We start from the raw sequence: 25,115 nt of genomic DNA on the forward strand, positions 1-25,115 counted from the left end.
CTCCTTTTTCTCTGCTCACTTATCACAGCTTGTTTGCAAAAGACCTAACTATGACTGCACAGGCCTGGAGTTTATACGTTAGCTTCCAAATAGGGACAGCAGAGTAGCCTTCTCTTTGTAAGAGTGTTAGGCTCCTGAGGGCCCATGAAGACGTTGCCCTCGGACTTGCCCGTGTCCTGCTGGCCTGGAGCGGCCCTGACACCAGGCTTTATCTTATTTGGCCACAGGAAGAGAACCCGAGGGGGGTGGAGAAGGAGGAGCCAGACACTTAATCCTGAAGGACCTTTAGGGACAAAAGCATTTACAGTGAGTACATGCGGCAGATTTCCGGCTTTTCTATTCTTTTATTTAAGAGGGAGAAGTGACAAGAGAAGGGAGAAAGAGGTGGGCAGCTTTGATGGCTGTGTAGCTGCATTTTTTTGTCTCCTAGCTTGGTCGGAGAACTATTTCTGATGTAAATGTGACTTAGTCAAATGCATTCTGCTAACGTCAGGTTTCAACTAAAAACTTCAGGACTGTCAAGAAGATGGCAGAACCAATCCTTGTTAGTAAGCAATTCATGCGATGTTTCTTCTGTTTCTATAGGATGAGAAATAGAATATGGTGGGAAAAGACCTCCCGCAAATTAAAAAAAAAAAACTTTAAAATCTTTACGGCTTGCAGGTTTTGCACTTTAAATGTTGAACCTTCTTTGGATTTGTGGAAAGGAAAGGATTTGATATGTTATTTTTAACAGCCGCTGGGATAAAGGTGGTATTATCTCTAATGCTGGAGAGGTGGCCACAGCTAAGCATTTGATGGGGGAGGGGAAGGGGAGGTCACTGGGTTCCAAAAAGCTGGTTGATCACCCCTGTCATGCACCTTTGGAACCTGAGTAACAGTGGGTGGGCACCTGTACACGTTTGGGTCATTGTTTTAATTTGCATCGTCAGAAGTTGTCTGCTGGCTTTAAAAGAAAGTTTCTCTGTGACTGGAAAGGCATCTTTTCGCAAGATGCCTTCCTTATAAAGGAAGAATACAAAACTTAACAGTATTTAGAAGAACATATAATAGGCTTGGGCTGAATTTCCTGCTATTTGCATTCAAATGGAATAATTAATTTGATGGGAAAGCAAGCTTGAGTAGTTCTGATAGGGGCAGGAAAATATACGCAAAGATTGTTACTATAGGTCTCTAAAATGTGAAGCAGTTTTCCTTTAAAGTATAAATTTATCTTTGACATCAGATGTGATTTTGTGAAAATCAAAAATAGAGATTGGTTATCCATGGGTGGCACATTAAATGTGTGCTACTAGAATTGAAAATTAAATGTTTATAGTAATTACTTTCCATGAAAATGGATAATTAACCAATTTTATGCCACTTTCCAGGCTTGCTATGCTGTTATGATACATACGGTATTCCTTTCCCAGTGGGAAAAGTGTATGAGAGGGAAAATAGACAGAAATTGAAATGAAACTTGAGTAGGGCACTGCTTTGCTTTACTTCTCTGAGATATGGAGATTCTCTTGTCTACATTCTGGTCAGTTAAATATGAAAACATCATGTCCTTGTTGAAATTTTATAGATGCAGGAAAATTTTGCTTTGCAGCTTGATTGTAGGTTTTCCTTACCCTTTACTCATGTGTGATGAGCACCAGCTACATTTTTAATGTTTTTATCTTATTCTGTGTGTCCTCTACATATAGAACCACATCTCTGTTGTTGGTCTTTAACTTTAAACTACAAGGAGAGAGGATCTCATGTGTTTGTTTCTCTGGCAGGAATTAGTAACACATAATGTGTAAATAATAATTTACAAAAGGCATTTGTGTGATACTCTTTTATTTCATTCCATTAAGTAGGACAAATCTATTGATGCTGTTGATGTGCTTTGGTAAAATGGAGGGCCAGCACTGGGTGTCTACACAGTTCTCAGTATAGGCAGGATGCTTCCAATGGTTTTGAAATCTCTGGGTAAATAGCCCTAAGTAATCACAGATTCTTCCGGTCAGATGGGATCTCACTCATCCTCGAGTCCAGTTTTGTCATTTTACCTATGAGGAAACTGAGACCCAGAAACGTGAAGCATCTTGCCCCACACAGAACTGCACTGTGCCTGCCCAGTGCCCAGCCCGATGGTCTATATGGAAATGTATGTTGGGACATAAATTGCTGTGAGCCAATTTTTAAGTCTGTTCTTTAGTTTACAGTAGGATGTATATTCCAGAGAAAGCCCTGTGTTGATTTAGGAGTTTCAGAGAAAACACAATGACCAAGTGTCATTTTTCAGTTGTGCAGGGCACTTGGGAGGGATCTGGGATTGGGTGTCTGAGTGGGTGTGTGGGTGTGACTGAAACAGTTCACTGTACGCTACCCTGGCATTTACTCTTCTTATTTGGGTGAGTCTGGTTTCTTAGAAGAGGTAGCCAGTGTGACACCAGTGTCGTCTTCATTTATCACCAGTTCTGTGACCTTCCGCTGGAAACCTTTATTAACCTTTGTGTATCAGATTCCTTCTCTGGGATTGTAATTCTAAACAGATCCCCCAGAGAGCAATGAATTGATTAAAAATTTACAAGTGCTTTGGGAAATCAGAACCAGAGCCTGTCTGAGGCTAGGGTATGAATAAATAGTATGGTAGCTCACTCTTCTGGAGTTTTATTGCTCTTGGAGTTTTGATATCTCTTTTTTTAAAGAGTTTTTAAAAATAGCCAAGTCTAGTATTATTTAAAAAAAAACTATGCAAGAGTGGTTAAAAATGTGGGGTACGGATTTGTCCCTCTTGCAATCAGGTGGAGAAAGCTGTTGAGTTGAAACCTAAAACCATTCTCTAAGGCAGGTACCAAAGTGATAAACCTACTTTATGACATAATATTTTAGTTTTGCAAATAACTTCACTTTCAAAAATTCATCCATAAAAGGGCTTATCATTTAATTTAAAAATTAAATGTTCAAGAAATTGAGACGGGGCAGTACATTGCAACATTGGAAGGCTTCTGAAATAATATGTCATAGGACTAACTTATTCTTAAGGGTTTTGTCAATTCAGTAAGTCTTTTTATTCTCTGTGCCCATTTCTGTACGGAAAGTTACATGTTCCTGGTAAAATTGGGAGCTTCCCCCCACCTCTATTTTTGTAGGTCAAATAACTTTGCTATTGTTACTAAGTGAATATTAAGAATCTAAAGAAATACAGGCTACTTTCTGATAATCACATTTAATTTCATATTTTGTTCAGTCACCTTTCATCTTTGGGGAAGGGAGCTAGAATGTGTAGAGCCAGAAAAAGTCTAATAAAAGAAAATGAAACCCATTACGTGAGTAGAAGCACCTGCTCCTGAAAGTAAAAATGTCTTTGTATAATGTTTGAAGTACAAGATCCTGAAAGTTGTTATTTTATATTAGGCTGGTTCTAGAAGAAAGATGAATTATATAGTTTAGATCATTACATTAGTAAACCAGCTTACTCTTAAGCTTGTCAACTTTATTATGACTTACACTTGTGTTATTTTAAACATATTTAATTAACATTTTATTTATTTATTTAAAAGATCTTGTTTATTTGAGAGAGAGAGTGCACACAAGCGGGGGAGGGGCAGAGGGAGAGGGAGAAGCAGGGTCCTCATTGAGCAGGGAGCCCGCTGTGGCGCTGGATCCCAGGACTGCAGGTCATGACCTCAGCCCTGAGCCCAAGGCAGCTGTTGAACCAACTGAGCCATCCAGATTAATATTTTAATGTTAAAGAGCAATTTATTACTCTTGAAGTCCCAGAAGCCCCTAAAAATTTCAACATAACCAAATATTAATGTAATTTAAGTTGATAGTTAATTAGGTATACTGTATATACTAATCCATGATTTATAGTTTTTGGCAAAGTTTAGGTTTGGAATTACTACATGTTATCTACTTACCTAACATATTGTAGAAAGGAGCAACCTCTCCTGAATTCCACACAGTGTTTTTGTTAATTAGAACATGTTCTCTCTCTGCTTATCCATGTATTGAATGTATTGGTTATAATAGCCAAAATGAGGCTTAGGTGCTTATAGTAGAAAAGCCCTAAATAATAGTGGCTAAAACCAGGTTCTGTTTTTCTCTCAATAAAAGGAATTCAGGGCAGCAGTCTAGGACCGATACAGTAGGTCCTTTTTATCACGTGGGATCCATGTTCTGACCACTTGCTCTGCCATCCTCTACTGGCATACCCCCAAAGCATCTCCTGGTCTGAGATAGCAACTGGCACTCTAGCCAGCAAGCCCACATTACAGGCTAGAAGAAGGGGGCAGCACAGAAGGGCGGAAAGAAGGCCCCTCCTTAATTAAGGAGGCTCCCTTTACGCAGTTCTCCCGAACATTTCTGTACAAAAGTTCCACTTACATCTCCTTGGTCAGAACTTAGTCACGTGGCCATACCTCGCTGCCATGGAGATAGGAAATGTAGTTTTAAATTCTTGGCAGGAATATGCACAGCTGAAAAATCAGGATTTTATTAGTAAGGAATGAGGAGAGAATGGATAATGGGGTGGGCAATACCACATGGTTTTGTATTCCTATTATACGCTGGGTCTTGGGGCTACTATGTAGAAACTCACAACACCTCCTTCTGTTTTTGCCATGAGTTATGGTTTCTTAATTTAGAGATCTGGCTTAATTTAGAAATCCTGTTTCTTCTGCAAAGTATCATTTCTTTATTTGGCAATCTCGTCTGACTCTTTCCTGCTTTCTTCTTTCCTCTTGCCTTTCAGCTGTTTTGGAAAGAAGTAAGGTTTAGACTTCTCCATGTTAACCATGAGCGTGACACTTTCCCCACTGAGGTCACAGGACCTGGATCCCATGGCTACTGATGCTTCACCCATGGCCATCAACTTGACGCCCACTGTGGAGCAAGGTGAGGGAGAAGAGTCACTGAAGGACATGGATTCTGACCAGCAGTATGAAAAGCCACCCCCACTGCATACAGGGGCCGACTGGAAGATTGTCCTCCACTTACCTGAAATCGAGACCTGGCTCCGGATGACCTCAGAGAGGGTTCGGGACCTAACCTATTCAGTCCAGCAGGACTCGGACAGCAAGCATGTGGATGTGCATCTAGTTCAACTAAAGGTAAGGAAGGTCTCTGGACTTAGGTCCATTCTAGACAGAAGTCTGAAAAAGGTCGTAGCACCTGGAGCCCGCGTTCTGTAACTTGCAATGAGGAAATGTCCAGGGAGAAAAACAGAATAGCAGGTTTGATACACAGGGGCAAAATTCATTCTTTCCTGATTTTACTTCGTGGGTTGATTCTCTAGAATCAAAATGACCTTAGGGGATAATAGGGAGAAGTGGGGAAAGAGAAGGGCATTTTGGTGCAGTGTCATAGAAATCAACTGTGAGAATGAAAGTATTATAAAAAGGTTTAATAAAAAGACTCTCGCAAGTAAAACATCATACTGAGCTGTGATTGTGAGTATGGTATATGATTATTATCTTCCTGTGGCAGTTGATGCCGCCTTTGTGGCAAAGAGTGGATTCTGGTGTGATAGGGAAGGGTGGTGTTCTCCTTTTAGAATGAGTCCTTTCATCCAGGTACAATGCATCATACAGAACAAAGGTGTTTTTATAACAACTCATTCAGAGTTCAGATGTAAAAAAAAATCTGTGGCTTCTAGAGCCTTGAAAAGCCTGATTTTTGTTAATAATGAAATGGAGGTGCTAGTAAAGAGTGCTATTAATGGAAATTTTGGCCTAAGGACCCCAAAGTACAGTGAATCTTGTTCTGTCATAGCCACTCCTCTCTTCCAGGTCCCTGAGGCAAACGCGCACTCAGGTTAATGACCAGCAAAGCAAGGCAGATTTATAGCCAGTCTGGGCATTGGCCCCAAACACTAATGGAAATTTCTAGTGAGTTAGATGAGATCCTAAGGTGAATATTTTTACCTAAGCTCATTCATCCTAAATGATGTGAAACCAAAGACCAAACAGATTCTTGGATCTTAACACTTAAATGGTTTGTAGTCTGCAGCCATCAGTGTGAGAAGAGAGGATGAGCAGTTAAGGCGAGAGAACATGTTCCCCAAAGCCTAGAGCACGGCTGGCTCGCCTTCTCAGGCTGGTTCAACAGGTCCTGAGTCCAGCTGCTGCATTGGAGAGAGTGTCCAAGAGAGGGAAAGCGGGAACTGGGGAAGAGAGAGAGAAAACAAAAAAAGCCAGATGGCAAGGTGGCTGGGCTTCTCCCAGGTTGAGCAGGCCTGGGTGGTCTTTCCACAGGATCTTGGGAAGGAGAAGGTGCAAAAAGGTAACAGAGAGATGGCTAGGAACCAGCTTCAGTGCAAGCCGGGCTGTTTCCTCACTGTGCAGCAGGAAATGATGTGTCTCATTCCTTGAAATAGGGTTCCTTTAATCACAGGAGCAGCTCTCCCACTCCTCGAGGCTGGAGTGAAATGGAAGTCAGGGGGCACCACCTCCCCTCTCCTCTCCTCTGTTCCTCCTAATGCTGCACTTACAAGTAAATCTCTCAGATTTACACAGAAAAGATGGCAAAGGATTAAAGGAGAATGGGGGGTAAATGGAAATATCTTGAGAAGACTCCACTAAAAATGCTGCTAAGGGCTCCTAAAAACATTAAAGTGTCTGTTAACTTCATTTACTTACATCAGTAATACATGCAAATTTAAATTTAAATAAACAGGCATGCAAAGTTTTTATATAATCAACCAGGGTTATGGTTAGTGTTTGAGAAATCACCTCTAGGGTGATTTGTTTGTCTTTTTCTCCTTGGAACTGTCATCTCACCTTGTCCTAAGGCATCTCTCACCTGCCTCCATCCTGCCCTGTTCCACAGCGTGGTCTGTCTTCCCCGCTGAAAGAAGAGCCCCAGAAGGGCAGGAGTTCAACATAGTAATCACGTAATAGTTAATCAATGACTGTTAAAGGGATGAATTGAAATTGTTTTATGTTAATTTAATTTTAGGGATTCTGTCATTACTTTTTTTTTTTGCAACTTATTTCATCAAGTGACTTAACCAACATTTTCCATTATGCTCTCAAATATTCTGTAATAATTGAGCCCTTGCACATTGAGCCCAAAGTCAATGAGCTCTGGTCAGTGAACTGAGGCTTAATCTACACAGGGATTTAGTTTTGGTCTCCTAATCCACTTGGTTTAATTTCTCCCTTTTTTTTGTGTGTGTAATATTTCTTTATTCAGTCAAGCACCTTGATGCACTTAAAATATTTTTAAATACATGTCAGTTTCTTAGATTTCCACACTGATCCACAGAATGAAGGGGGAACTTGAGCATAATGTTTTATGTGAAAATACAACAAAACAACCGTAGAAGGTGCTCTCAGTTAAGGGATGTGGCAAAGCAGAGGGGCAGGCCCAGTGTGGGCAAGGCCAGCCATCTGCTATGGGGTGTCCCACCTTGGCTCCTAGTGTCCTGGTGAATAACTCAGTTTATTAATTTACTGTGAAAAATAGCCATCACAGGGATGGGAATGCCATGGCTTTAAGGGCCATATAGGCACAGATAATCTCTAAATTTATATATCTATCTCAGTGTTCTCCCAGGAACCCCAGCTGCCTAACCGACATCTCTAGTTGTGTCTTTAAATGAGTATCTCAAAGCAGATATGCCCATTGAAAAGCTCTTCATCTCTCCTGCCCCCATATCTTTCTAATTTCAGTGGAAGGCACGGCACTTTGTCAAGCCCAAGTATGACTCCCCATCCCACACATATGTGTGTCCAGAAGTCCTGTGGATCCAGCTCCAAAGTGTGGCCTAAAGCCATTCATGTGTCCCCAGCACTACTGCGGTCACCTGAGACAGGCCACATGACTGCTTGCCTCGGTTACTTTTAGAGCCTCCTCTACCACCCTGCATTTTATTCTCCACACAGGAGCCAATGGTATCTTTTAAAAGTTTAAATCAGGTCCTGTTACTCCCTTGCTTCCTATTGGCCATAATAAAACCCAGATTTCTTCCTGTGGCTCTGCACCTGTTTGGTTCTCTGACCATAGCTCCTGTTGTTTTCTTCTTCTTCCTAAAGCTCCAGGCACATTGGAAGTTCCAAAGGAATGCTAGGCTAGTTCTTGCCTCCGCGCTTTTCCTGTCCCCTCTGCCTAGAAACTTTCTTTCTCTATCTTTGCCTGGCAGAGTCTGGATCCTCGTCAGTCAGAGGTGCAGCCACGTTCTAACAGCTGGAGGTGCAAGCCTAAGAGAGAGTTGGGCAGGGGTTGGGAGTGAGGTGGGGCCTGTGCTGTGTTTGGCGAAGGGCAAGCACACAAAAAACTAGCCTCACCTAACTTGTCTTTGCGCCTCACATTCCCTTTCGCATTGCTTGCTCTACGTCTTGTCGTCATGGTCCTCTCTATCATCGTGTGGACATAGAACTTAAAAAATCAGTTGAAAAGTGCTTTTGGAAAATGCTCAGGATAGGCTCAGCCTCTGGTTTTGTTTGTTTGCTTGTTTTGTTCTTTAGATTCAACAAAAAGTGAAATCATATGGTATTTGTCTTTCTTTGTCTTACTTATTTTGGTCAGCATAATGCCTTCTAGATCCATCCATGTTGTCACAAATGGCAAGATTTCATTCTTTTTGATGGCTGATTAATATTTGATTAATATTCCATTGTGTATATATACCACATCGTCTTTATCCGTTCATCTGTGGATGGATACTTGGATTGATTCTGTATCTTGGCTATTGTAAATAATGCAGCAATAAACATAGGGATGTATATATCTTTTGAATTAGTGTTTTTGTTTTCTTTGGGTAAATACCCGAAGAATAGAAATGGTATTTCTATTTTTAATTCTTTAAGGAACCTTCATACTTTTTTGTGGTTTTCTGTGGTTGTACCAGTTTATGTTTCCACCATCAGTGCATGATAGAATCCTTTTATCCTTAACCAACACTTGTTATTTCTTATGTTTTTGATTTTAGCCATTTGGACAGATGTAAGGCGATAGCGCATTGTGGTTTTGATTTGCATTTCCCTGATGATGAGTGATGTTGAGCATCTTTTCATGTGTCTGTTGCCCATCTGTGTGTCTCCTTTGGAAAAATGTCTATTCAGGTCCTCTGCCCATTTTTAATTGAATTATTATTATTATTATTATTATTATTATTGGTGTTGAGTTGTATATGTTCTTTATATATTTTAGATATTAACCACTTATCAGATAGATCCTTTGCAAATATCTTCTCCTGTTCAGTAGGTTGCCTTTTTGTTTTGTTGATGGTTTCCTTTGCTATGCAAAATCTTTTTATTTGGTATAGTTCAAATACTTTAATTTTGCTTTTGTTTCCCTTGTCTGAGGAGACATATCCATAAATATGTTGCTAAGGCTGATGTATAGAGATTACTGCCTGTGTTTTCTTTTAGGATTTTTATGGCTTCAGATCTCACATTTAGGTCATTAATCCATTTTTGGTTTATTTTTTGTAAGGTGTAAGAAAGTGGTCCAGTTTTATTCTTTTGCATGTAGCTGTCCAGTTTTCCCAACACCATTTATTGAAAAGACTGTCTTTTTCCCACCGCATAATCTTGTCTCCTGAGATGTAGATTAATTGACCTTATAAGCATGAGTTTATTTCTGGGCTCTCTAGTATGTTCCGTTGATCTGTGTGTCTGTTTTTGTGTCAGAACCATACCGTTTTGATTACTATAGCTTTGTGGTATATCCTGAAGTCTCACATTATGATACCACCAACCATGTTCTTCTTTCCTAAGATTGCTTTGGCTATTTGGGATCTTTTGTGGTTCCATACAAATTTTACAATTATTTGTTCTAATTCTGTAAAAAATACTATTGGTATTTTGATAGGGATTGCATTAAATCTCTAGATTCCTTTAGGTGATAGGGACATTTTAACATTAATTATATTAAATGTCACTTTCTCAAAGAAGCTATTCCTGACCCATTCTTGAAATACCCATCCCCTTTCCCAGTGATTACCTAATCCATTATTCAGCTTATTTAGTTATTTATTTAGTAATGGTTCTTATCACTAGCTGCGATTATCTTATTTATTTGTTTACTTGTTTGTGTTAGCCCCAGTGACCTCAAATGTCTAATTCTCCATTCTACCCTTGTTACCTAGGACAGGAGCCAGGCACTTGATAGGGGCGCAGTTTACATTTGTGGTTAAGTCCGAGTCTGTATACTCAGTGCCTTCTCTTCTCATAGATAGGCTTACACTGGAAGTCACATAAGGAAGGCTCCTTGTCGGGGATTGAATTAGGACAGAGGCATTGGATGAATCAAGGCCCAAGTACATTTGGGGTGTTACTTTCTCATTAGAGAAGATCTGAGCAGCTCAGAAATCTTGGAGATCTTGCCTAGGAGAATCTGCATGGGGTTGGGGGGGGTTCTAGGTGGCTTCTTTCTGTAAGTGGCTATGCCTCGTCCCCCTCCTCCTATCCACTTTTCTGTCTGACTGCTTCTTTGGTAATGATTTTTGTCAATCAGCATATACTTAGGTCTTTTAGACTCGAAGCCACTCTTTTTCTTTAAAGGTAATTTTGCTTATCTCCTGGTCATTATGTTGATCTTAAAGTTTATTCATCAGAGACTACACTTACCAACCTTATTTCCAAGTTCTTAGGGGAAGTTTATTGTAACCCCCAGGATGAACCACAAAGCACTATTATAAAGTTCCCATGTTGGGGGTGGGGAAGTGATGGTTCTAGAGAGTGGATAAAAACATTTAACCTTGAGATTAAAATACGGAAATGATGTAATGTACTACTATGTAGTTTTCCCATTTTTTAAAGCTAAAAATGTAATCCATCTATTTTACTTCTTAGTTTCCAGATATTCTTTACTAAGGACTATGAGAAGCCAGCTGAACCATTTTCAGAAACTTCCCCTCTCCTCCTTCTCCTCTTTTGGATTCAGAGACTGTGCTGTGTATGAAAACCAGAACGAAAACCTTACAAGATTTTGAGTTTAACTGAGACTTCTCGTCTGGATGAATGTATTTGGATACTAAATAGGCAAATTTGGCACCTCTGCTTCTCGATCAACAGTCTTCTTAGAATATTATTTGTATTCCTGGAAACATGACAGGGAAGAGGCAAGGCTCAGACTAGCTAGCATAGGCTAAATTATATGGCCTCATGACAAACAGAAGTTTTGACGTGACTTAGTTGGAATCAGCTCCCCAAATAACCCACTGTAGATAAATTGTACCCTCAGCTACCTCCAGATGAAGTTTGTGTGTGTTTCTTCGATCTGGGCCTGCTTCTCAAAGTTCGAACGTTAAACAGAGACTCTTCCGACTGGGCTGTATCCAGACTGACATGTGCCTGACATCTGGAGTAGATCCAGATACCCAGTGACTCACAAGAGGTGTGGAGGGCTTGCTGGAAAAAAGGTTTAAATTCTCTCGATAGCTGAGGTTGGCATATCAGATGGGCCTGATGGACTGAAAGTGATGGGAGTCCTGGGATGACGGAGCTCTTGGGAGAGAATTCACCCTCATCATGGGTCAAGGAGTCTGTCCCAGTGTTGGAGGGAGTATGGGTTGGGGGGGAGTGGTAGTTTGTAGTAAAGTGTGTTTCTGGCCCTGGAATCCATCTTGAGCAGCCAACCGGGCAGCATGGCAACTCAGTGAGGGGAAGAGATTGTGGGTGTGACTTGGAGGACTTGTCTGAGCTGACTCTTTGCCTGGAGTTCTTCCTTCCCCTCGTACAGCAGGTGTAGAGGAAAGAGTGTTCTCTTTCGTCTACTGCTGGAAAACAACTAGCCAAGCTCTGCTTGAGGTGGCAGAGGTCTACCAATGTGGCAGCTGTGGAGTACGGAGTCTGCTGGCTGGGCCAGTGAGCAACAGCCAGGGTCGATTCTTGGGCACATCTAAAATACACCCTAGGATCTCGATAAAGATCTCAGAAAATCTTGATAAAGGGAACTCTGAATGAAACTAAAATGTAACATCAGCAGTTCAGAGCTTGGAGGATTCTGGTCTTAATATGACCAAGGGCTAAAGCCTAAAACATTCAATTTTACCATCTTTGGGCAGTTTCTGGTTTCTAACACATCTTAAAGTTAAGTAAGCACCAATTTAAGATTGAAGACCAAAATCTTCGTTTGGGGGGGAAGAGTAGATATTTTTTTCTTTTTGCCCTTTAGACCACTGTTTTCCAAGAACAGCACTGTTTTCTCAATTCATTAGTGTGTTGTGAAATCAGTTTAATGAATTGAAGAGCTAAAACAATGAAATAGAATTACTTGAAGTAAGCTTTGTGAAACTTGGTTAGTTATATACATATATTACATATATATATTGGGTCATGAGGTGAAATTTATTTCTTTCTCTGAGTCAAGGCCAAGACAGTGTGATAGTTACTGCTTTAGACCACTGTCAACTTTTCTCAATATCTTTGATATATTTTAATTTTGGAACATATCCTGCAAGTAAATGTTACCTGGTGCTAATTTTTCCAACATCATTGCTTTTTGTACTTATATGGGAATAGAACTCACATGAAATGCCCATTAAATTGGCCTCCCTCAAACCATATTCTTTTTTTTTTTTTTTAAGATTTTATTTATTTATTCGACAGAGATAGAGACAGCCAGCGAGAGAGGGAACACAAGCAGGGGGAGTGGGAGAGGAAGAAGCAGGCTCATAGCGGAGGAGCCTGATGTGGGGCTCGATCCCATAACGCCGGGATCACGCCCTGAGCCGAAGGCAGACGCTTAACCGCTGTGCCACCCAGGCACCCCCCTCAAAGCATATTCTTAAATCCCAGGAAACTGGAAAATAAAGCTGAGTTTTCTGTTGATAGGTATAAAGATGTTAATTTGTTTTTATTTTCCCAAAGCCCAGATTTGTAGCTGGAATCTCTCTTTTGGTTGATGTGAATTCCTTGGAACGTATTTTCTCAGGAAAACTAGATCGTTGTCAGGTGTTTTGGGAGTATGCCTTCAGTATGGTGCTTATCGGTGAAAAAGTTTTTCCTATGGTTAGTGCCTAGATTATGAAACAGTATTTGGTGTCATTGGCCAATAAAAATGGATGAAATAAAAAGAATGCTTAATGTTTGAGAGGCTAATTTTAGAAATTCAGGACACCAAATTATGTGGAAAAATCCATCTTAGTCATCGAGTAAATATTTCCCTATTTCCCTACTCACACATCTAATGCTAGGAATAGCTGTGTGCTAAATAAATACTTTTCAATTGTTGAATGGTTAATATATTTTTGTCATGATTTTGGGAGATGATCTAAAAGTCTCAGATCTAGCACATGTTTTATGCTTGTGAATACTCATGGTCAAGACATGGGAAAATTAACTTTGGTAGCTTCTGACACATATTACTATGGAAAATCTTTGAGTATGCATGAACCTTAGCCACATGCACTGATGTATTTAGAGCTCAGGATGGGAACATTAACTGTCAAGGTATCCCAGTAAGTCTACCAGATTGCCCAACTGTGTACTCTTTTTTTTTTTTTTTTTTTTAATAGGGGTAGTGGGGCAGAAAGAGAGAGAGAGAGAGAGTGAATTTTAAGCAGCCTTCATACCCAGCATGGAGCTGGATGCAGGGCTTGGTCTCACAACCCTGAGATCATGACCTGAGCCAAAATTAAGAGTCAGATGCTTAACTGATTGAGCCACCTGGGTACCCCATCTGTATAATTTTTAATTAGCAATAGTAGCATGGAAAATGAGGATTATCATAGACTTCACAATTTGAAAGAAACCATGAAAACAGAGTTTAGAGAGATGTAATAAATATCATAAAAGGATTTGAAAGTGAGTCCAGTGAGAAAAGTCTGAAGAAATTCATTATTTTGATTAGAGAAATCTTACTGGGATTTGTTACTTAAAAAAATGGGTTTAATATCAGCATGGTATAGTCTTCTAGTTATGGAATGAATAAGTCATGGGGATGAAAGGTACAGCATGGTGAATATAGTCAGTGGTATTGTAATAGCGTTATACGGTGACAGATGGTAGCTACACTCATGGTGAGTATAGTATAGCACACAGAGATGTTGAATCACTGTGTCATACACTTGAAACTAATATAACATTTTGTGTCAACCATACTTAAATTAAGAAAAAATAAAATAGTGTCAGCAGGAACTATCACTGAGCAACACTAGTCATCAGTTTCCATGGTTTCAGGGCGTTAGATGTTTGGAGGAGCAGTCCACCAGAGGCAGGACACGAGTTAATTCTCTTCCCTTGCCTAGAGAGTTTTCAATTCAGTAGCATTCCCTGAATGGCTGATGTGTACCAGGAGTTTTTATTTAGAATATTTTATTTAATAGTTACCATAATTCCCTATCGTAGATGAGGAAAGTGAATCTTAGAAGGGTTACTAGCTGATCAGCTTGGGAGTCAAACCATGCTTTTTGAGTCTTAAGTTAAATATTCTTTCTATTTTAGTGCAGTGGCCTCACACATTCTACAGGTGTGAGAAATTTTGGTGGCTATCAAGTATAAGACAGTAAGTTCTGGTTTTCTTGTGTTAGATGTTTAAGATGAATGGATTTGAGTGCAGGGGCACATTGTTTTTCTTCTTTTCTTTTTTTTAATTAAGAAGAAGATCCAATTTATGTGTATTTCAATTCATCACCAGTAGAAATGTGAGGGTTTTGAAGTGGGATGTACTTGGAACCTGGGGTCCCTTTGAGTAGGGGTGTTCATAGCTACTCTGAGGTAGGGAGAGAACTTGGTTTCTTTTGTTTTTTGTTTCTCTTCATTATTTGCTGCTACCTTGCCCCTTCAACGTTTTATATCTCAAAGAGGGAAACATGTGTTGTGACTACAGTAAAATGACACCAAGGTGTGAATTGCTAGTATCCTAACATGGAAGTGGGTGGAACAAGAGATGGACATCTTTAATGAGAGATGTTAAGAAATCAGTTGATTTCTAGGTATGGCATATGTAGAGATAGTAGTTCTTATCCTTGGCTGCTCAGTAGACTCTCCTTGGAAGCTTTAAAAAAAATGCCACTTCCCAGGCTACGTTCTAGACAGCTACATTAGAATCTAGGTTTAGACCTAGGCATCAGTCATTTTAAAGACTCCTCAGGTGATTCCAGTGCATGCTAGAGCTGACAACACCCGGAAGATGATTTTGAACAGAGGGCTTTTGGATACATTTCGCTTGGTCAGTGCATTCTCCATTCCTCCCAAAAAGGCAGCCAGAGACTTAAAATAACTGATTTAGGAGCAAAGATTCCTACATGACTTTTTTGAACTTTTTTAGTTTCTCCAGTGACCTCGTAAAGTTAGTAAAAACAGTGAGAGGAAAGGGAATACATCCATACCAGATACCAGCCCATATGTTTTAAATGTATCAATGTTATTCTCTTAAATTTTTTATAAACAAAAGAAAACTGAATCCAGATAAAGTAAATGTTTCTCTCTAATTCATACAACTTTTTGAATTAGAAATTATTTTACAGAGAAGTCCATGCACAGGACTGCCCACCTGTAATTGTGCAGACTATATATAAATGTCACCTTTTGAAGTTGTGCAATGCACCACCTGCACAACTTTCCGTGGCTGCCTTGTATAGGCACGGGAGATACCTTGAGCAAAGGTTGCTTTGCATATGAAAGACAGAGGGCTTCTTTCCTTGGAGCCAAGGAATGATGAATGATATATATTATTGGAGTTAGTAGAGACACATTTTGAAAGACCATAAATACTTTGAATGCCTCAGAGGAGTCTGGGCTTGATTCAGTAGTCATAAAGACATCTACAAACAAAGAAGTAACATGGTAAAAACCTGTGTCTTAGGATGATTTGCGATATGTGCCCGGTGATCTGGGAAGGGGAGAGATGTGAGACAGTTGAGGCCCTTTGGCAAATGACAAATGGTGGCTGCCTTTGGTGGTGGAAGGTGGAAACAAGAAAAAGTCCGTCAGACGAGGTGGCTGATGCAAGCCCAGAGAGGCCGTGGGGAAGTCAGAGGCGGCTGGGATTCTGTGGCTGAATTTGCCCTCAAACTGAACTGCTGTGTCTATTGTCACTTTGTGTTAGGGCTGAGGGCTGTATTTCTTTGTATAAAAGTGGATAGAATAAAAAGGAACAGAATGGAAGTCTCTCCTGTGTTCGTTTTAGCTGTGTGGCTGTTATTAGTGGGCTTTTTGGTGTAGCTGTTTCCATTGTTCTGTGATAACTTAATACACCAATTTTCTTCATTATTTGAATGAGGCAAATTTGCCAAATACATCATTAAATGGAAAAGGAATGTATGAAATGAAAGTGGAAAGTGATCTGCTCTTTTCCTGAGGAAAAGGGAATGGATATAACAATTACTGGAGAATTGGTTCACAAAGAGGGAAATGGACCTTAGGCAAATTATGAAGAAAGTCTTCAGTGATTTCTCGCAGTTTACCCTCTTCCAGGAACCTAATTTCTATTAGGAGACCCTATAAAGTAATAAACTACAGTATTAACAGTGACTACAGCTGAGACTTTAGCTTCTGCAAAGGAATATTATCATACTGGCCAAAGGCATCCATCTCTGTAATTGTGGGAGTCAGGTGTTAGTGACAAGGTGGGGAGAGATTTCTTCAAATAACACCACATAGAAGACTACCTCCTTTATGCGTGCTCTATGCCCCCATCCTGGAAATAACTTAACTAGGAGTGAAGTGTTGTTTGAAAAAATATGTTAACTGCAATGTTTAACTCCCTTAGCTTTCAGCTGCCCTCCCAGATAAAGTCCAAATGCCTCGGCATGGCCTATAGTTTTTTCCGAGTGTGGACCCAGCTGGCTTATTGTGTCTTCTGTCGTTTCCTTTCCTGCACCTCTGAAAAGCCAGGCCCTTTCAGAAATCCATGAATGGAACATGGTTTCTCTCTTTCTGGGAAATCACCTCACTCTTTACCCCAAACTTCTGTGTCTGGGAAAATAGCTACATATCCTTTGAATTGCAGCTAAAATGTCTCCTATCTGGTGAAACCGTTTTGAAGGCCAGTATGGTCAGTCCTGTAGAGCCTCCCCATATTTCATATGGTGCTCACTAGAGCACAGTGGTAGACACAGTCTTCAATTTGAGTTATTACTACTCTAGCTATTATGAGGAATCCTGTTTTCTGTACTTGTCCAAGCTTAATATACAGCTTATGCTAGCATGAAATCCATTTTCTTTATTTTGTTGATCTAATGGAAACCGATATACTTAGACCTGTGAATAATTAGCAGATCTTACTGAGGGAGAGTTAGTTCCCACATCTCTGATGGAAATTTGAGGACATGCATATTTTCATTTTGTTTGACCTTTGACAGAACATCCTGGACACTTTGCACTTTAGGGATATGACTTAGGGGGAAGAGCCTTAACTCAAAACACTATTTGCAATTCCTAAAGTCGTGCATCAGTGAACATTTAGAGGTAAGTCATCTTGGCAATGAAAACTTGATATCATTAAAGAATACTTACTGCAAGGAGACAAAATTGAGATATTTTAGCTTCTTTGGGTTTTTTGTACTGTATTTTGTAGACAAATGTAGAATTGGTATAGTGGGTTATTTTGTCATTGTTATGGCAAAAACTGTGAAACAGCTATGTTGCCTTGAGGATTTGTTGGGTTCTTCTTTAAATGTGTTAACTCTAGTAGTTCTCCCTGGGGTATATATACCTATCTGTTGGATTCTGGTGTTCTACATTGAGTAATGAGCTAGATAAACCAAAATGAATCTTAACTCTGCATGATAAATACAGCGGCTGACATTATCTTGTGTGCATAAGATTATGTGCTTTCCTTTCATTTTTCTCTTTTCTTCTTGTGATTTATATGTATCTCTTCTTAATTCGTTATAAACCTGAGGTGTCTGTATTTTTTAAAATAATATTTCTTTTTAAACTTTTATAAATTAAGTTGTAGATATGTAAAATGGGTTGTGTTAGAAAAACCAGTGAATTTTCTTCTCAGAACTGGTGGACATCTGTTTTGTTATTGTTGCTTGTTTTAGGTTTTAAAATTATTGGGCTTATGGGGCGCCTGAGTGGCTCAGTCGTTAAGCGTCTGCCTTCGGCTCAGGGCGTGATCCCGGCGTTCTGGGTTCGAGCCCCACATCAGGCTCTTCCGCTGGAAGCCTGTTTCTTCCTCTCCCACTCCCCCTGCTGTGTTCCCTCTCTCTCTGGCTGTCTCTCTCTCTGTCAAATAAATAAATAAAATCTTTAAAAAAAATAATAATAAAATAAAATAAAATTATTGGGCTTAGTTTTTCCTACAGATCTACAAGCAATTATAATTTTTGTCTGCCACAGGACCATAAATAAGAATAAATATTTCATAACTATTTAATGTGGTTATTCTAAAATTCAGTACATATTTTAAAATGCAGTCCCATAAATGTGTTGCAGGTTTCCAGAACAAATGCTTAAGGCACAAGTCTTTATAAAGACTATGCATTTATTTAATATACTTTTATGGTTTCCGCTTTTATTTTAAAAAGCGAATGTAGTATATTTTATTTCTCATTCAAGTTATTTTGTTTCACTTGGTCTGTTATTGATACTTTCGTAGATTTATTAACAAAGATAGTAAAAAAAAAAAAAAAAAATCAGGTGATTGTGTTTCCCTTAGATCAGGACCCCAGCTGGACATTGCAGCACAAATTCTAGACTCAGAGCTGTTCTCCACCTCAAACTTAAAAGCAGTGATCCAAGCCCTAACACACAGCTCTTCTCTCCACAGTAAAGCCTTTCTGGTGCTCTCAGCCCACGCTGCCTAGCACCTATTCTCTTGGTCCATAATTTAGCGCCAGTGTTTGCTATCTTGAATTTTTATTTGCTTTTTTACATGTTGTTTTCTAATTTCCTCAAACAAGTCTAGAAATTTTTTAAGGGAGAATTCTCCCATTTCTTTTGTGTAAAATTGCAGACATTTTTGGTCAGCCAAATGATTGAATCCTCACGTTAACATTTTTAACTTTCCTTTCTGCTCTAAGTGGCATTAGCATGCCAGGAAAACCATAACCTCCCAAGGATATTTCAGTGAAATAATAAAATGTATTCATAAGCATTTTTAAATTAGTATAATTATTCACAGAAATTCTGGGGTTAAGGCTTGGTCAAAACAAGCAGAATTTTGCTGGAATTAACTGAGGGAAAAATTTGAGGTTTTTCTTAATAAGAATGAAGTGATGAGTAACCTTAATTAAGTTCCATCAAAGACAAGACTCTCCAGTTAATTTAACCTAAAGTTTGGGCCAAATTAAATCTGAGTCCTACGCAAGTCTTTTATCAGTTCAATTCTAATAAATCTCCAGTGTAACACATATTCATGTTTGAAAGGATGTGAAATTATGAATCTCTCCATCTTGAACTACTTGTCCAAGCTTAATATACAGCTTAATATTCTTTCACGTCCATTCTCTGTCCACGTGAGAGCTGGTATGGGAATGTGCTCACTCACAACAGTCACTTTAATACCTTCTAGAGTGGGAGTCTTGGTTTCAAAGGTTAAAACAGGTGCACTGATGTAAATCAGTCAGATATCTACTCATACCCTGCATTTCCTGTAGTAAGGAGAGCAAAGGGGGAGGAGCTAGAAATGAAATGCATGTACATTTTGATTTATGATGCCAGGACCGAAGGTCCTCTTGCAAGGGAGGTAAAATGCCTATAAATCAGGTGAGGCTGAATGGCTTTTGTTTGGAGTTGGATAACAACCATGCCTCGGTGGCAGCTTCTCTTTGTTCTCAACTGCCTGAAGTAGACCCAAAATCTGGTGCCCGTGTTCCGTCACTAACCTTATGACGTGGCAGTGTTTGCCTTTTCTGGGTCTCCATATCCTCATTTGTAAAATGAGAGAACTACAGGGCTCCTTCCAGTTCTAATATTTTGCACACCCAAAGCAAGCTGTAAATTCTGCCAAGTTTGTGGCTCTGTTCCCCCATTCTCTTTCAACATCTGGACAATAGTACTCACCAGCTATCTGGCATTTATGCTTTGCTTTCCTCAGAGTGGTTTGCATACATTATCTTATTTCATCTTTACTATAGCACCTAGACCTCTGATGAAAGACCTGAGGCACAGAGAGGTTAATTGACTTGCCTACGGTCGCACAGCTCAAAAGTGGTAAAGCTAGGAATAAAAGCAAAGTCTTTATAATCCTAAAATCTGTTAACGATTTTTAGATTAGCAATTTCTTTGAAAATATGATAAAAACTGTAAACTGTTTTCTCAAGAGATTGCAACACATGCCCGTCCTATTCTGAATACTATTTCAAGAGACCCTTTGAAACCCATTCATGGGCATTCCAAGTTAAGTCCTGTAGTATTTATCATACTGCTCTTTCAGTTCACTTTTTCTTGATTTCAGAATGGGAAGATTCAGAGGGTGAAGGAGAGATATGGAAAACATGTAATTGATTCCACAGTCTTATATTTAGTAGAAAATGGCCACCTGGATTCTTGTTTGCATTAGTTTTTTTCACAAACATAAACATCAGGGGCTTTGGGGGAGCCTCCTGGTCCCAGAAAGATGGTGGGATTTCAGGAGAGGTCTTCACCTGGAAGAATTAACCTTCCAGTCTGCTCTGTAATGCCTGAATTTTCTCTGCCCACCACAAAGGCTTTCTTTCTATAATTATAGACAAAGCATTAAATTTAAGTGTCATTGGGATAAGAAAAGTATTGGCTTACATTTGCATCAAAAATACATACCAGAGCGGCGCCTGGGTGGCACAGCGGTTAAGCGTTTGCCTTTGGCTCAGGGCGTGATCCCGGTGTTATGGGATCAAGCCCCACATCAGGCTCCTCCGCTATGAGCCTGCTTCTTCCTCTCCCACTTCCCCTGCTTGTGTTCCCTCTCTTGCTGGCTGTCTCTATCTCTGTCGAATAAATAAATAATAAAATCTTAAAAAAAAAATACATACCAGAGGCTTTCTCAGAAAATGCAGAGGAGAGGGCTCTGGGCTTGTAAAGACTAGATGGAAGGGAAAGGCTTCAGACAGAGACCTTGCTGGTGAATGGACGATCTCTGCCTTGAGTCATAGGGCTTCAGGATTACTAATCTCATCTAAGCAGGAGGAGCTGGATTCTAAGCACCTGGGTAGTAACTGCTAAGACAGTTGAAGATATTCTGAAAACTGGGTTGAGGCTGTGTTCTAGAATTTAAAGGGCAAATTGGAATATGCTGGTCCCTTTTTTTGATGGTGGCTCGTTTAGTTCAAGCTGCCTCAGAGATTTCAGAAGCACACTTGTTACCTCATTAGTATCAACCAGCTTACTGATCCTGGAATGGAACTTTCTCAAATCACTGACAATCACTTTTCACCACTGCCCTCATGCCTGCCCCCTTCCTGCTGGCCTCGTGCTGGGAGTGAGGCAGAGTGGAAAGCCCCCAGAATTCGGAGATGGCAGGCCAGGTTGTGGTCCCGTCTCTGCTACCCTATAGAAGTTAGATTCCAAGCAATTCAGTGATTTCTATGAGCCTTAATTTTCTTCCCTGTAAATATTGACCTCGGAAGGCTGTTGTAAAAATAAGTAAGATCATTCTTTGGAAGAACCTGGGAGTCTTCCAGGTGCTACATAAATGTTAGTAGTTCCAGTTATGATTATTTCCCAGTCCAAACAGTGCTTGCTGTGTTTGTGACTCTGGCAGGTTGTGTTGGCAAATGTGTCTATGTTTAGGTGTGTTAGAGTTGTGGGAACTGTATACACTGCCAATTATAATATACTCTTCTATAATTTGCTTTTGGCCATTAACACAGTAAGATACAGCCTTAATAAACAAGGTCTACAAGGGGCAGGACATATTTCATTTGACATTTTTAATTAGCAGAATGAAATAAAAAACAAATTTGATTTTATATTATGCTAAAAAATGTTCTGTGGTATATTAGCACGTTTCCTTCCCAAATTTCAAGTGCGTAGTACTGAACATTACCTAAATCTTTTACAGGATTAAAGCTATTGCAGCTTTTGAGGTTATCACTTGGAAATCATTTTTACAAAATAACAGAAATTTAGATGTAGCAGGAGATTTATGCTAAAGTTTTCGTCTCCCTTCAATGTCCTTTTTGGGAATTAGTTTTTCTTCTCCTAAAATGTAGAATATGGGGAGGATCCAGTTAATTGAGGACATAGGTTAATTACAGTTTTACTATTAAGACTGCTACAATTTGGGGTGCCTGGATGACTCAGTTGGTTAAGCACCCAGCTCTTGATTTCCGCTCAGGTCATGATCTCAGGGTCGTGAGATCAAGCCCGGAGTCTGGCTCCACACTCAGTGGGAAGTCTGCCTGGGATTCTGTCTCTCTCTCTGCCTCTCCCTCTGCCCCTCCCCCCTGCAGTCCCACGCTTGCTCATGCACTCTCTCTTTGGAATAAATAAATCTTAAAAAAATGCTACAGTTTGGGCCAATTTGGTTTTTTAAGAAGGCATCTTTAAATTCCAAATATAGGAAAAAAAGCCTTCTATATGAATATGTTTACAGATCTTGTTTATAATAGCACGATGTTAAGAAAAACACAAATGAGGAAAGTGGTGTTTTATCTGTCTCATAATCCAGTAGTGGAAAAAAATAGTTGACTCGGGGAAAAATGTTGTTTTAGATTTGCAAATAGATTGGAGTCTGGAAATACCTGTGAACAAACAAACAAGCATTCCTTCTTTAGCCTTTAGCTGGTTTGCCTGATTGTCTAAGACTAAATTTTAATGCGGGCTGGTATATGAAAAAATAAGATATTTTGTTGCTGCAGTATATGTTGATGTAATCAATATTCGTAAGTAGAAACATGAACTTCCTAATCACTACAAATCCATTCAATTAGTTGAGTAATTTATCGTCCTTTCCAAAAGTCTGGCTCTGTTTTCAATGCTCCAGCTTCTATTTTCTGCTTCCTTCCACTTATCACTCTTTCTTTCTGGTCTGTTGTACAGACCTAGCACAAAGGGCATAGCTTTCTTGGCGAAACGCTGTTTATTTGCTTGTATGTGAACTGGTATCTAGGAAACTTGCCAAATTAGCGCAGTCATGCTCGGGTACGGAAAACACACACATAAAACACGGACTGGGCTCTCATGCTGCAGGCACAGCAGCTCCTTAGATAAACCTGTTGTTGAGTAATTTACTCTTGTGTCTTCTAGTTGTTGTCTAGGCACAGGTTTGAGGTTTAAACAAAAGATTTTATATTTTTTTCTGATTATAAAGAAATAAATAGCCATAAATTAAACATCAGTGTCTAAAGTGCTCTTCAGCATGGTAGCATTAGCCACAATGGGTATTTAAACGTAAATTGGTTAAAATTAAATAAAACTAAAAAAATTTCAGTTCCTTAGGCTCACTAGTCGTATTTTAGGTATAGTTAGTGGCAGCTGTATTTAACAGCACAGAACATTTCCATAATTGCAGACGTTCTGTTGGACAGTGCTGATTGATGTTTTAACCTGTATTTTCTTCACCCCTTTTCCTTAATTTAAGGGTAAGTTGTAGCCATATTTCCATTTAATTAACTGTAGCTCTATGCTATCATTTTTAATGCTACATAGTAATCTCCTGCCTGGATGTGCCTTAATTTATTTGTCTAGTCTCCTAATGATGGATGTATAGCTTGCTTCTTTTTTTCTCCATTATAAAAAGTGTTGTGTTTATTATCTTTGAGCATGTATCTTTCTGTACTTGTCTAAAATATTTAAAATTTGAATTGCTTGGTTAAGGCTCTTCGTGTTTTATATTTTGGTACATATTGCAGAACTGCCTTGCAGACACTATATCAGTAAACATTCTCTTGGTCGATTGTGAGAGAGACCTTCATAGCTACTCGGGCAAGTCACTTAACCTCTCTAAGTCCCATTTAATTTTTCTATTCACAGTAGAAATAATAATAACATTTGTCTTACTAAGTATTACTAGGAAGTAATTTGTGAATACTTTAAACAAATAAAAGGAAAGTACTACTGTATGATATTTATATTATTAAATTACCTGTTGACTGTAAAGATGGAAGTCAGGGACCCTTAATCCTCTGCAGTCTAGTTTAATGCCTCAAATAAGGAATCATGATGGTGGTAATGGTTGAGAGAACATGCCTTTGAAGACCACATCATGGGAAAGGGACCTCTGGCTTCAGAAACATCATTTATTGTTGTACACATAAGTATATCAGTAAAAAGGTAGAGTTTTCCATACAGAGACATTTAGAGAAGTGGGATAATTTTTGTTAATGTTAGAGTGGGGTGAAACCTGAGAGATCATTCTATGACACTCCTCATTCCACAAATGAGAAAGGAGAGGCCTAGAGAAGTTAAATGAGTTCTCGGTTTCACACAGCTAATGAGGGCAGAGTCTAGGTTAGACCCCAGTTTTCTGACCCTCTATCCAGAGTCCTTTCCTCTATAGCCTGCAGCTCTAAATTTTGTAGGCAGGTGGTGGCAGGATTTGTGCTGTCTCTCAGTTGAAGTGTAAGTCAGTGTTGCAATCTAGTTTGATAACGAATATTTATCTAGAAATTTCTTCTTGAAATAAATGCTTGTAAAGCCTAACTGGGCTATTTGAGAGTCAGGCTGCCAAATGCTTATTAGCTATTTGAAATTGCTGTGGTGATAATAGAATTTTTCAAACAGACTCTGTAAGCCAAATTACAAATCAAATCTGTCTCATGAATAGCATCTAAATTAGACAGCATTGCTTAGAAATGAATTGTTTGAGGAAGCTCTCAGAGTCTCTGTCTTCAGCTCATCTCTGAAACTCAAACTTAATACCTTCATTTACTTTATGACTTTACGTAAGAAACCATAAGTGCAGGGAGCTTCAAGTTAGGTGGAAGATTTTGATCAGCCTGCAAAACCAGCCATATGGCCAGTCCTCCCCACACTGTCTAAACATGCCTTCCAAGTCCTTTCCCTCGGTGTGCATTCTGGTTGCTTCCCTCAGCATTTCTCTTCTCACTGACATTTTTTTGACTGTCCAGTAGCTGCTAGCAATAAATAACAGAGAAGTTAAGGTTGATGGCTCTCTTCCTATTTGCATCTGGGTCTTCTAATAAAGAGTAAAAACTCTTAAATTTAGAAAGGGCAGAGCCCCCTCAGTGAGTCGTGTGCTGGATTGCAACTCAGTATGAGTGCTTGTCCTTCTGCAGGAACCAAAGACTGGCAGGTTTTCTGGGCAAAGCATAGTTTCTCATGTGACCATGCCTGACTCCCACATCACAGGGCTTTCCG

At 39.5% G+C, this 25,115-nt stretch overlaps 1 protein-coding gene across 4 annotated transcripts in view; it reads left to right on the forward strand.

The window, feature by feature from the left end:
* AKAP6 (A-kinase anchoring protein 6) overlaps positions 1 to 25,115 on the forward strand; it is a 457,477-nt gene that overhangs the window by 99,567 nt on the left and 332,795 nt on the right. Inside the window, exons 1-2 of one of the 4 annotated variants that reach the window (XM_048222174.2) lie at positions 109 to 306; positions 4,727 to 5,084. In XM_048222174.2, coding sequence (XP_048078131.1) covers positions 4,761 to 5,084 — 324 coding nt within the window. In that variant the 5' untranslated portion in view covers positions 109 to 306; positions 4,727 to 4,760. The other 3 variants (XM_026513573.4, XM_057306385.1, XM_057306386.1) reach the window with 3 other exon arrangements.

The sequence above is a fragment of the Ursus arctos genome, unplaced genomic scaffold (genome assembly GCF_023065955.2).
Source record: "Ursus arctos isolate Adak ecotype North America unplaced genomic scaffold, UrsArc2.0 scaffold_37, whole genome shotgun sequence".
Lineage (NCBI taxonomy): Eukaryota > Metazoa > Chordata > Mammalia > Carnivora > Ursidae > Ursus > Ursus arctos.